This window comes from Salvelinus namaycush, unplaced genomic scaffold (genome assembly GCF_016432855.1).
Source record: "Salvelinus namaycush isolate Seneca unplaced genomic scaffold, SaNama_1.0 Scaffold2045, whole genome shotgun sequence".
In the NCBI taxonomy this organism is placed as follows: Eukaryota; Metazoa; Chordata; class Actinopteri; order Salmoniformes; family Salmonidae; genus Salvelinus; species Salvelinus namaycush.
Window position 1 is genome coordinate 1 of NW_024058837.1, and position 13,131 is coordinate 13,131.

General features: G+C 46.1%; 1 protein-coding gene across 1 annotated transcript; it reads left to right on the forward strand.

The window, feature by feature from the left end:
• Positions 1–3: 3 nt before the first annotated feature.
• Positions 4–4,137, forward strand: LOC120038033 (hairy/enhancer-of-split related with YRPW motif-like protein; the record flags this gene model as incomplete). The annotated part of the gene is made up of 2 exons (XM_038983979.1): positions 4–79; positions 3,473–4,137. Coding segments are annotated over 2 exons (741 nt in total), but the record flags the coding sequence as incomplete, so codon positions are not given.
• Positions 4,138–13,131: the final 8,994 nt, after the last annotated feature.

Sequence of the window (13,131 nt, forward strand, 5' to 3'; positions counted from 1 at the left end):
TCGTCTAAGCTGGAGAAAGCAGAGATTCTGCAGATGACGGTGGACCACCTTAAGCTGCTGCATGCCATGGGGGGCAAAGGTGAGACCGTCCAGTCTTTCCACCTTAAGGCTGCTGCATGCCATGGGGGGCAAAGGTGAGACCGTCCAGTCTTTCCACCTTAAACTGCCGCATGCCATGGGGGGCAAAGGTGAGACCGTCCAGTCTTTCCACCTTAAGGCTGCTGCATGCCATGGGGGGCAAAGGTGAGACCGTCCAGTCTTTCCACCTTAAGGCTGCTGCATGCCATGGGGGGCAAAGGTGAGATCGTCCAGTCTTTCCACCTTAAGGCTGCTGCATGCCATGGGGGGCAAAGGTGAGACCGTCCAGTCTTTCCACCTTAAGGCTGCTGCATGCCATGGGGGGCAAAGGTGAGACCGTCCAGTCTTTCCACCTTAAGCTGCCGCATGCCATGGGGGGGCAAAGGTGAGACCGTCCAGTCTTTCCACCTTAAACTGCCGCATGCCATGGGGGGGCAAAGGTGAGACCGTCCAGTCTTTCCACCTTAAGCTGCCGCATGCCATGGGGGGGCAAAGGTGAGACCGTCCAGTCTTTCCACCTTAAACTGCCGCATGCCATGGGGGGCAAAGGTGAGACCGTCCAGTCTTTCCACCTTAAACTGCCGCATGCCATGGGGGGCAAAGGTGAGACCGTCCAGTCTTTCCACCTTAAACTGCCGCATGCCATGGGGGGCAAAGGTGAGACCGTCCAGTCTTTCCACCTTAAGGCTGCTGCATGCCATGGGGGGCAAAGGTGAGACCGTCCAGTCTTTCCACCTTAAACTGCCGCATGCCATGGGGGGCAAAGGTGAGACCGTCCAGTCTTTCCACCTTAAGGCTGCTGCATGCCATGGGGGGCAAAGGTGAGACGTTAGGCTAGGCTATGCTAGTCAGCTTTTTTGATGAGGAGGATCCTGGATCCGGGTTGGGTATTAGGTAAAGGCTAAGCTGCTGCATGCCATGGGGGGCAAAGTTGTATATCCAACATCAATGTATGTGTGATATTTCCAGAAGTCCATTATCATGGACTGATTCTATCATGGACTGATTCTTAAAACTTGTTTGGGATAGGGGGCAGCATTTTCACGTTTGGATGAAAAGCGTGCCCAGTGAAAACTGCCTGCTACTCAGGCCCAGTTGCTAATATATGCATATTATTAGTATATTTGGATAGAAAACACTCCGAAGTTCCTACAACTGTTTGAATGATGTCTGTGAGTATAACAGAACTCGTATGGCAGGCGAAAATCTGAGAAAAATCCAACCAGGAAGGGGAAATCTGAGGTTTGTAGTTTTTCAACTCATTGCCTATCGAATATACAGTGTCTATGGGGTCATATTGCACTTCCTAAGGCTTCCACTAGATGTCAACAGTCTTTAGAACCTTGTTTGAAGATTCTACTGTGAAGGAAGGGGGAATGGGAGGGGATTGAGTCAGTGGTCTGGCAGAGTGCCGTGAGCTGATCATGCACACGCACGTAAGAGGTAGCTGCGTTCCATCGCATTTCTAAAGACAAAGGAATTCTCAGATTGGAACATTATTGAAGATTTACGTTAAAAACATCCTAAAGATTGATTCTATACATCGTTTGACATGTTTCTACGAACTGTAATATGACTCTTCGTCTGAACTTTCGCCTGGACTTGCTCACGCCTCATGAGTTTGGATTTGTGAACTGAACGCGCTAACAAAAGGAGGTATTTGGACATAAATGATGGACTTTATCGAACAAATCAAACATTTATTGTGGAACTGGGATTCCTGGGAGTGCCTTCTGATGATGATCATCAAAAGTAAGTGAATATTTATAACGCTATTTCTGACTTTTACTGACTCCACAACATGGCGGGTATCTGTAAGGCTTGTTTTTGTGTCTGAGCGCCGTACTAAGATTATTGCATGGTTTGCTTTTTCCGTAAAGTTTTTTTGAAATCTGACACAGCGGTTGCATTAAGGAGAAGTATATCTCTAATTCTGTGCATAACACTTGTATTTTATATTAAAGTTTATGATGAGTATTTCTGTAAATTGATGTGGCTTGCTGCAAAATCACCGGATGTTTTGGAAGCAAAACATTACTGAACATAACGCGCCAATGTAAACTGAGATTTTTCGATATAAATTTGAACTTTATCGAACAAAACATACATGTATTGTGTAACATGAAGTCCTATGACTGCCATCTGATGAAGATCATCAAAGATTAGTGATTCATTTTATCTCTATTTCTGCTTTTTGTGACTCCTCTCTTTGGCTAGAAAATGGATGTATGTGTTTTTTGTGACTAGGCTCTGACCTAACATAATATGTAATATGTTGTGCTTTCGCTGTAAAGCCTTTTTGAAATCGGACATGATGGGTAGATTAACAAGAAGTTTTTAAGCTTTAATTTGGTGTATTGCACTTGTTAATGTGGGAAAGTTACATATTTCAAAAAAATATTTTTGAATTTCGCACGTTGCCTTTTCAGCGGAATGTTATCCATAATAAGTTAATTTCCTCCCTTTGATCTCCTTTTCCTTCTATGTTTCCTCCCCCCCTCTCGTTCCTCCCTCCCTCCCCCTCTCCTCCCTTCCTCCCCCTCTCCTTCCTCCCTCCCTCTCCCTCTCCTTCCTCCCTCCCTCCCCCTCTCCTTCCTTCCTCCCCCTCTTCTTCCTCCCTCCCTCCCCCTCTCCTTCCTCCACTCCTCCCTCCCCCTCTCCTTCCTCCCTCTCTCCTCCCTCTCCTTCCTCCCCCTCTCCCCCTATCCTTCCTCCCTCCCTCCCTCCCTCCCTCTCCCTCCCCTTCCTCACTCCCTCCCCCCCTCTCCTTCCCCCCCCCTCTCCCTCTCCTTCCTCCCTCCCTCCCCTTCCTCCTTCCCTCCCCCCTCTCCTTCCTCCCTCCCTCCCCCCTCTCCTTCCTCCCTCTCTCTCCCCCTCTCCTTCCTCCCTCATTCCCTCCGCCTCTTCTTCCTCCCTTCCTCCCCCTCTCCTTCCTCCCTCTCTCTCTCCCCCCTCTCCTTCCTTCCTCCCTCCCTCCCCCCTCTCCTTCCTCCCTCTCTCTGCCCCCTCTCCTTCCTCCCTCCCTCCCTCCCCTTCCCTTCCTCACTCCCTCCCCCATCACTCCTTCCTCCCTCCCTCCCTCCCCTTCCCTTCCTCACTCCCTCCCCCTCTCCTTCCTCCCTCCCTCCCCTTCCTCCTTCCCTCCCCCCTCTCCTTCCTCCCTCTCTCTCCCCCTCTCCTTCCTCCCTCCCTCCCTTCCTCCCTCTCTCCCCCCTCTCCTTCCTTCCTCCCTCCCTCCCCCTCTCCTTCCTCCCTCCCTCCCTCCCCCCTCTCCTTCCTCCCTCTCTCTGCCCCCTCTCCTTCCTCCCTCTCTCTCCCCCCTCTCCTTCCTCCCTCCCTTCCCCTCTTCTTCCTCCCTCCCTCCCCCTCTCCTTCCTCCCTCTCTCTCTCTCAGGGTACTTTGAAGCGCGGGTCCTGGCAGTGGACTATAGGACCCTGGGATTCAGAGAGTGTGTAGGAGAGCTGGTCCGGTACCTGAGCTCTTTAGAAGGAGGGGTGGACTCCCCGGACCCTATCGGAGCCCGCCTGGTCTCCCACCTCTCCCACTGCGCAAGCCAACTGGACCCCCTTCTCCTTCAGTCGCCCCACACCTCCTCCGCCCTCCCTTTTCCTCCCTGGCCGTGGATCTCCTCCTATCACCAGATGTCACCTGCCTCGTCTCCCACCTCTCCATCTTTCTCCGCGAGGCGGAGGGAGCCGGCACGCCTGGGGAGTGGGGGTTATCCGTCCCACTCAGCCGACACCTTGCGTCTCGCCCCAATGGGGTGCCAACAGGGGTCCATGCTCGCCCCTGCTTTGGTGTCTGAGCTTCGCAGGGTGCCCTCTCTCCCACCACCTTCCTCCCCTGCCCTCACCGCTACCCCCACTCACAGACTCACTCAGCAGTCCTCTGGAGCCTCACTCCTCCTAACCTCCTCTTCCTCCTCTTCCTCCTCCTCCTCCTTTCCCTCTGCTCCTCCACTAGTCACCTTCAGACCCTTTGCCCCTCTGGGGTCTCCCGCAGGTCAGCGCAGGGGCAAAGCTGCAAAGATCTGGGGGACTGAGGTAGGAGCTTTCTGATCCAGGACCTGTCAACATGATGCACCATGTAAAGTTTGCTCTTAACCACAGATCTAGGATCAGATTACCCAACCCTTAAACCTACCCTTAACCCAGTGGAGGTTGCCGAGGGGAGGACGGCTCATAATAATATCTGGAACGGAGCAAATGGGACGGCATCAAACACCTGGAAACCATATGCTTGATGTACAGTATTTGATACCATTCCACCCATTCCGCTCCAGCCATTACCACGAGCCCCAATAAATGTTCCATCAACCTCCTGTGCCTTAAACACAGATCTAGGATCAGATTACCCAACCCTCCCTTAAACACAGATCTAGGATCAGATTACCCAACCCTCCCTTAAACACAGATCTAGGATCAGATTACCCAACCCTCCCTTAAACACAGATCTAGGATCAGATTACCCAACCCTCCCTTAAACACAGATCTAGGATCAGATTACCCAACCCTCCCTTAAACACAGATCTAGGATCAGATTACCCAACCCTCCCTTAAACACAGATCTAGGATCAGATTACCTTACCCATAACCATTAAAGGGTGGAAACCATATGACCCTAGATCAATGGTTAGGAACAGCCTCTCTCTCTGTCTCTCTGTCTCTCTATCTCTATTTCTATCTCTTTCTCTCTCTCTCTCTCTCTCTCTCTCACACACAAATTACATCTATAAATGACAGGGACTCTGAAGCCATACAATATGGAAACAAACAGACTGGAATCAAACAAGGATGGACAGAGCAACAGATGGACGATGAAGAAAGTCTAGATGGAAGACAGAGTGGCCCAATAGACTGTCTATGAACAAACAAATGCAAGAGACTATATATACTACAGAGACATATAGATGGTTCTTTCTTAACATTCACAGATTTTCCAGAAATTCTGGTTGGAAGATTCCGGATTTTCCGCTTTCTTCACTTCCTTATCCAGGAATCTTACAGTTGGGATGTCTGGAATATTGAGGAAGTTAGATATAGAATGTAATCTTCTCAGACTGTTGTTGTGAACTGAACTGCGTTTGTCATGTATTTTTGCTGTGATGTTTTAATTTGTATATTTTAAATCATTTTACGTACATTTTATTACCCTGATTGATTCCGTTTTCATTCAAATGGAATGGCTGATAAAAATGGTATTTAAATGAGTGTCGGGTGTTCGTGTTTATTGTGTCTCTCCTTTATTTTATTTTTGGAAATGTGTTTGTGTGAGGAAGAGAGGAAGAGAGAGAGAGAGGAAGCGAGAGAGAGAGAGGATAGAGAGAGAGAGGGGATAGAGAGAGAGAGAGAGGGGGAGAGGAAGAGAGAGAGAGACAGAGAGAGGAAGAGAGAGAGAGAGAGAGAGAGGAGAGAGAGAGGAAGAGGGGGGAGAGAGTGAGGGGGAAGAGAGAGAGAGTGAGGGGAGAGATAGAGGGGAGAGAGAGAGGAAGAGAGAGAGAGGAGAGAGAGAGAGAGAGAGAGAGAGAGGGGGAGAGGAAGAGAGAGAGACAGAGACAGAGAGAGGAAGAGAGAGACAGGAAGAGAGAGAGAGGAAGAGAGAGAGAGGAAGAGAGAGAGAGGAAGAGAGAGATGAAGAGAGAGATGGTAAGAGAGAGGAAGAGGGGGGAGAGAGTGAGGGGGAAGAGAGAGAGAGAGGAGAGAGAGAGAGAGGGGGAGAGGAAGAGAGAGAGAGAGAGACATAGAGAGGAAGAGAGAGAGAGGAAGAGAGAGATGAAGAGAGAGATAGTAAGAGAGAGGAAGAGGGGGGAGAGAGTGAGGGGGAAGAGAGAGAGAGGAGAGAGAGAGAGAGGAGAGAGACAGAGGGGAGAGAGAGAGAGAGAGTGATGGGTAGATAATGAATAAGATAATGCATCGTTTAAATTAATAACATGATGAACATGATTCTCAGATTCTGGGTGATTGAATCAGTTATGGCCACAACAGGGAGTTCTGCTTCATCCCAGTGGCTAAACTTTACATTTCACTAAAACAAATGACTGATGAACAGTGTGATGAACAGTGTGATGAACAGGGTGATGAACAGTGTGATGAACAGTGTAATGATCAGTGTAATGAACAGTGTGATGAACAGTGTGATGAACAGTGTGATGAACAGTGTGATGAACAGTGTGGTGAACAGTGTGGTGAACAGTGTAATGAACATTGTAATGAACAGTGTAATGAACAGTGTAATGAACAGTGTGATGAACAGTGTGATGAACAGTGTGATGAACAGTGTGATGAACAGTGTGGTGAACAGCGTGATGAACAGTGTGATGAACAGTATGATGAACAGTGTAATGAACAGCGTGATGAACAGTGTGATGAACAGTGTGATGAACAGTGTGATGAACAGTGTGATGAACAGTGTGATGAACAGCGTGATGAACAGTGTAATGAACAGTGTGATGAACAGTGTAATGAACAGTGTGATGAACAGTGTGATGAACAGTGTGATGAACAGTATGATGAACAGTGTGATGAACAGTATGATGAACAGTGTGATGAACAGTATGATGAACAGTGTGATGAACAGTATGATGAACAGTGTAATGAACAGCGTGATGAACAGCGTGATGAACAGCGTAATGAACAGTGTGATGAACAGTGTAATGAACAGTGTAATGAACAGTTTGATGAACAGTGTGATGAACAGTGTGATGAACAGTGTAATGAACAGTGTGATGAACAGTGTGATGAACAGTGTGATGAACAGTGTAATGATCAGTGTGGTGAACAGTGTGATGAACAGTGTAATGAACAGGGTGATGAACAGTGTGATGAACAGTGTAATGAACAGTGTAATGAACAGTGTGATGAACAGTGTGATGAACAGTGTGATGAACAGTATGATGAACAGTGTGATGAACAGTATGATGAACAGTGTGATGAACAGTGTGATGAACAGTGTAATGAACAGTGTAATGAACAGTTTGATGAACAGTGTGATGAACAGTGTGATGAACAGTGTAATGAACAGTGTGATGAACAGTGTAATGAACAGGGTGATGAACAGTGTAATGAACAGTGTGATGAACAGTGTGATGAACAGTGTAATGAACAGGGTGATGAACAGTGTGATGAACAGTGTAATGAACAGTGTGATGAACAGTGTGATGAACAGTGTAATGAACAGTATGATGAACAGTGTAATGAACAGTGTAATGAACAGTGTGATGAACAGTGTAATGAACAGTGTGATGAACAGTGTAATGAACAGTGTGATGAACAGGGTGATGAACAGTGTAATGAACAGTTTGATGAACAGTGTGATGAACAGTGTAATGAACAGTATGATGAACAGGGTGATGAACAGTGTAATGAACAGTGTGATGAACAGGGTGATGAACAGTGTAATGAACAGTGTAATGAACAGTGTAATGAACAGTGTGATGAACTGTGATGAACAGTGTGATGAACAGTGTGATGAACAGTATGATGAACAGTGTAATGAACAGTTTGATGAACAGTGTAATGAACAGTGTGATGAACAGTGTAATGAACAGTATGATGAACAGTGTGATGAACAGTGTGATGAACAGTGTAATGAACAGGGTGATGAACAGTATGATGAACAGTGTAATGAACAGTGTAATGAACAGTATGATGAACAGTGTGTTGAACAGTATGATGAACAGTGTAATGAACAGTGTGATGAACAGTGTAATGAACAGAGTGATGAACAGTGTGGTGAACAGTGTAATGAACAGTGTAATGAACAGTGTGATGAACAGTTTGATGAACAGTGTGATGAACAGTGTGATGAACAGTGTGATGAACAGTGTGATGAACAGTGTAATGAACAGGGTAATGAACAGTGTGATGATCAGTGTAATGAACAGTGTGATGAACAGTGTGATGAACAGTGTGATGAACAGTGTGGTGAACAGTGTGGTGAACAGTGTGGTGAACAGTGTAATGAACAGTATGATGAACAGTGTGATGAACAGTATGATGAACAGTGTGATGAACAGTATGATGAACAGTGTGATGAACAGTATGATGAACAGTGTAATGAACAGCGTGATGAACAGCGTGATGAACAGTGTAATGAACAGTGTGATGAACAGTGTAATGAACAGTGTAATGAACAGTTTGATGAACAGTGTGATGAACAGTGTGATGAACAGTGTAATGAACAGTGTGATGAACAGTGTGATGAACAGTGTGATGAACAGTGTAATGATCAGTGTGGTGAACAGTGTGATGAACAGTGTAATGAACAGGGTGATGAACAGTGTGATGAACAGTGTAATGAACAGTGTAATGAACAGTGTGATGAACAGTGTGATGAACAGTGTGATGAACAGTATGATGAACAGTGTGATGAACAGTATGATGAACAGTGTGATGAACAGTGTGATGAACAGTGTAATGAACAGTGTAATGAACAGTTTGATGAACAGTGTGATGAACAGTGTGATGAACAGTGTAATGAACAGTGTGATGAACAGTGTAATGAACAGGGTGATGAACAGTGTGATGAACAGTGTAATGAACAGTGTAATGAACAGTGTGATGAACAGTGTGATGAACAGTATAATGAACAGTGTAATGAACAGGGTGATGAACAGTGTGATGAACAGTGTGATGAACAGTGTAATGAACAGTATGATGAACAGTGTAATGAACAGTGTAATGAACAGTGTGATGAACAGTGTAATGAACAGTGTGATGAACAGTGTAATGAACAGTGTGATGAACAGGGTGATGAACAGTGTAATGAACAGTTTGATGAACAGTGTGATGAACAGTGTAATGAACAGTATGATGAACAGGGTGATGAACAGTGTAATGAACAGTGTGATGAACAGGGTGATGAACAGTGTAATGAACAGTGTAATGAACAGTGTAATGAACAGTGTGATGAACTGTGATGAACAGTGTGATGAACAGTGTGATGAACAGTGTGATGAACAGTGTAATGAACAGTTTGATGAACAGTGTAATGAACAGTGTGATGAACAGTGTAATGAACAGTGTAATGAACAGTGTGATGAACTGTAATGAACAGTGTGATGAACAGTATAATGAACAGTGTAATGAACAGGGTGATGAACAGTGTGATGAACAGTGTGATGAACAGTGTAATGAACAGTATGATGAACAGTGTAATGAACAGTGTAATGAACAGTGTGATGAACAGTGTAATGAACAGTGTGATGAACAGTGTAATGAACAGTGTGATGAACAGGGTGATGAACAGTGTAATGAACAGTTTGATGAACAGTGTGATGAACAGTGTAATGAACAGTATGATGAACAGGGTGATGAACAGTGTAATGAACAGTGTGATGAACAGGGTGATGAACAGTGTAATGAACAGTGTAATGAACAGTGTAATGAACAGTGTGATGAACTGTGATGAACAGTGTGATGAACAGTGTGATGAACAGTATGATGAACAGTGTAATGAACAGTTTGATGAACAGTGTAATGAACAGTGTGATGAACAGTGTAATGAACAGTGTAATGAACAGTGTGATGAACTGTAATGAACAGTGTGATGAACTGTGATGAACAGTGTGATGAACAGTGTAATGAACAATATGATGAACAGTGTAATGAACAGTGTGATGAACAGTGTAATGAACAGTATGATGAACAGTGTGATGAACAGTGTGATGAACAGTGTAATGAACAGGGTGATGAACAGTATGATGAACAGTGTAATGAACAGTGTAATGAACAGTATGATGAACAGTGTGATGAACAGTATGATGAACAGTGTAATGAACAGTGTGATGAACAGTGTAATGAACAGAGTGATGAACAGTGTGATGAACAGTGTAATGAACAGTGTAATGAACAGTTTGATGAACAGTGTGATGAACAGTGTGATGAACAGTGTAATGAACAATGTAATGAACAGTGTAATGAACAGTATGATGAACAGTGTGATGAACAGTATGATGAACAGTGTAATGAACAGTGTGATGAACAGTAAGATGAACAGTGTGATGAACAGTGTGATGAACAGTGTGATGAACAGTGTGATGAACAGTATGATGAACAGTGTGATGAACAGTGTGATGAACAGTGTGATGAACAGTGTGGTGAACAGTGTGATGAACAGTGTAATGAACAGTGTAATGAACAGTTTGATGAACAGTGTAATGATCAGTGTAATGAACAGTTTGATGAACAGTGTGATGAACAGGGTGATGAACAGTGTAATGAACAGTGTGATGAACAGTGTGATGAACAGTGTGGTGAACAGTGTGGTGAACAGTGTAATGAACAGTGTAATGAACAGTGTGATGAACAGTTTGATGAACAGTGTGATGAACAGTGTGATGAACAGTGTGATGAACAGTGTGATGAACAGTGTAATGAACAGGGTAATGAACAGTGTGATGATCAGTGTGATGATCAGTGTAATGAACAGTGTGATGAACAGTGTGTCCCTCTCCACATATGGTAAATATGGTTCGGGCAGAGAGAGAGAGAGAGATAGAGGGATGAAAGAGAGAGAGATAGAGGGATGAATGAGAGAGAGAAAGGATGAGACGGGGGTGGAAAGGGATTAGAAAGAAAGAGAGAGAGAGAGGATAAGAGAGATGGGGATCAGAGTGATGGGGATCAGAGATATGGGGATCAGAGATATGGGGATATGGGGATCAGAGAGAGGGGGATCAGAGAGATGGGGATCAGAGAAATGAGGTTCAGAGAGATGGGGATCAGAGAGATGGGGATCAGAGAGAGGGGGGTCAGAGAGATGGGGATCAGGGAGATGGGGATCAGAGAGATGGGGATCAGAGAGATGGGGATCAGAGAGATGGGGATCAGAGAGAGGGGGGTCAGAGAGATGGGGATCAGGGAGATGGGGATCAGAGAGATGGGGATCAGAGAGAGGGGGGTCAGAGAGATGGGGATCAGAGAGATGGGGATCAGAGAGATGGGGATCAGAGAGATGGGGATCAGAGAGATGGGGATCAGAGAGAGGGGGATCAGAGAGATGGGGATCAGAGAGATGGGGATCAGAGAGATGGGGATCAGAGAGATGGGACCAAAGGGTTGGCTGATGCAGGGAGGGAGGGGTGGGATGAGGGAAAGAGAGGGTGATGAGTCACTCGCTTCCTCAGTCGCTCTGTCTCCAAACACCAGATGGAGCAGCCTGATGAGGAGTGACGCTTGAAGGGACATGAAGATCTAGATAATGAATGTCCTGAACCAACAAGACTCCAACAGAGTGTGTTTACTGTTAGATAATGACTTTGATCCTCTGTAGGATGCCATGTCTATACGGACTGTGGTGTGTGTGTGTGTGTGTGCATGCCAGATAATGTGCGTGTGTGTGCCGTAATTTGAGTCCTCAGGGCTGGCGTTGTGGCTCGACCGCTGGGGCGGCGTGGCTCTTGTGCGAGGCTGGACAGTCGTCTGATAGACGGTACAGCCGAGGAATGTTTGTGGAACACGCACGCGCACACACACACGCACACGCGCGCACACGCACACACACGCACACGCACGCACACGCGCGCACGCGCACACGCGCACACACACACGCACACGCACACACACACACTAATCTGGCCTCAGAGTGGTGGAGCCAGTGTTGCTACCACAGCTTCCAGGACAAATGACCACAATCACACTTAACTAGCTTTCCCATGGAGGAGAGAGAGAGAGATAGGGAGGAGGAGAAAGAGGAAAGAGAGGAGGGAGAGAGAGATAGGGAGGAGAAGGAGAAATAGAAAAGAGAGGAGGGAGAGAGAGATGGGGAGGAGGAGAAGGAGGAGAAGGAGGAAGAGAGGAGGGACAGAGATAGGGAGGAGGAGAAAGAGGAACAGGAAAGAGAGGAGGGAGAGAGAGATGGGGAAGAGGAGACGGGGGAGGAGGAAGAGAGGAGGGAGAGAGATATAGGGAGGAGAAGGAGAAATAGAAAAGAGAGGAGGGAGAGAGAAAGGGAGGAGAGGAGACCTAGTGGCCCAGAGGGGGAGGGATAGAGCGAAGGAGGAAGAGAAGGAGGAGAGGAGGATGATGAGACAAAGAAAGATAGAAGCCAGCTAGCTAGCTGAAAGCAAAGGTTTCGGCTAGAGATTTTTTAATTAACCAGGCTTGACAGTTAAGAACAAATTATTATTTTACAATGACGGCCTACCCCGGCCAAACCCTCCCCTAACCCAGACGACGCTGGGCCAATTGTGCGCCGCCCTATGTGACTCACGATCACGACCGGTTGTGATACAGCCCGGGATCGAACCAGGGTCTGTAGTAACGCCTCTAGCACTGAGATGCAGTGCCTTAGACCGCTGCGCCACTCGGGAGCCTGACGTGCAGGAGCTTCCGGCAGGGATGTGTAGTCTTGCATGATAACTACTCTGAGAGTAAATAGAGCCAAATCTATTGCTAAAAGTCCCCTTGTCCGAGAGAGATTTACAGTGTTATCAAAACCACCATGCCAGGGTGAAACTACACGAAACACAGACCTTATTGGATTGGGTTAAAAACAAATATCCCCAATGGGGAAAAAATAGAAAAAACTATTGGAACCAGACGGGGGAGTTACTTTGGCATATGTGAGGAAAACACTTCACCGGATCTGGTGATAATGAGGGCACGTTGCTAACATCGTCTGGGTCACGGGTCTCCGACAGGTTGATCACAAGCTACCAGTAGCTAGCAGCCCATGCACCAATGAGTAGCTCACCAAACAATTTCTGAAAGTACATGCAATTTTCACATGTTCCACCGCAAACTGTCATGATTCAATCTCACGAGTATCACAAGCTCAACAGCTACTAGCTAATCTAAGCAACATAGACACTATCCCACCCCTGGTTAGCCACTATTGGCTTACAAAAGCCAAACCTAACACAATATCTGCCAATTAATTGACAGAAATATTGCCCCTGTCTGTCTGATTGGTGCGGGCGTTTGTCTATCACTCCTTGTGTATCTTGTGGGTTGACAGAAATACTTTCCCCAAAATCTTCTCGATTAACTGCAAAGTCGGTTGACCAGGCAGAACTATATGATGAGTAAATATATTATTATTGTATTATTTAT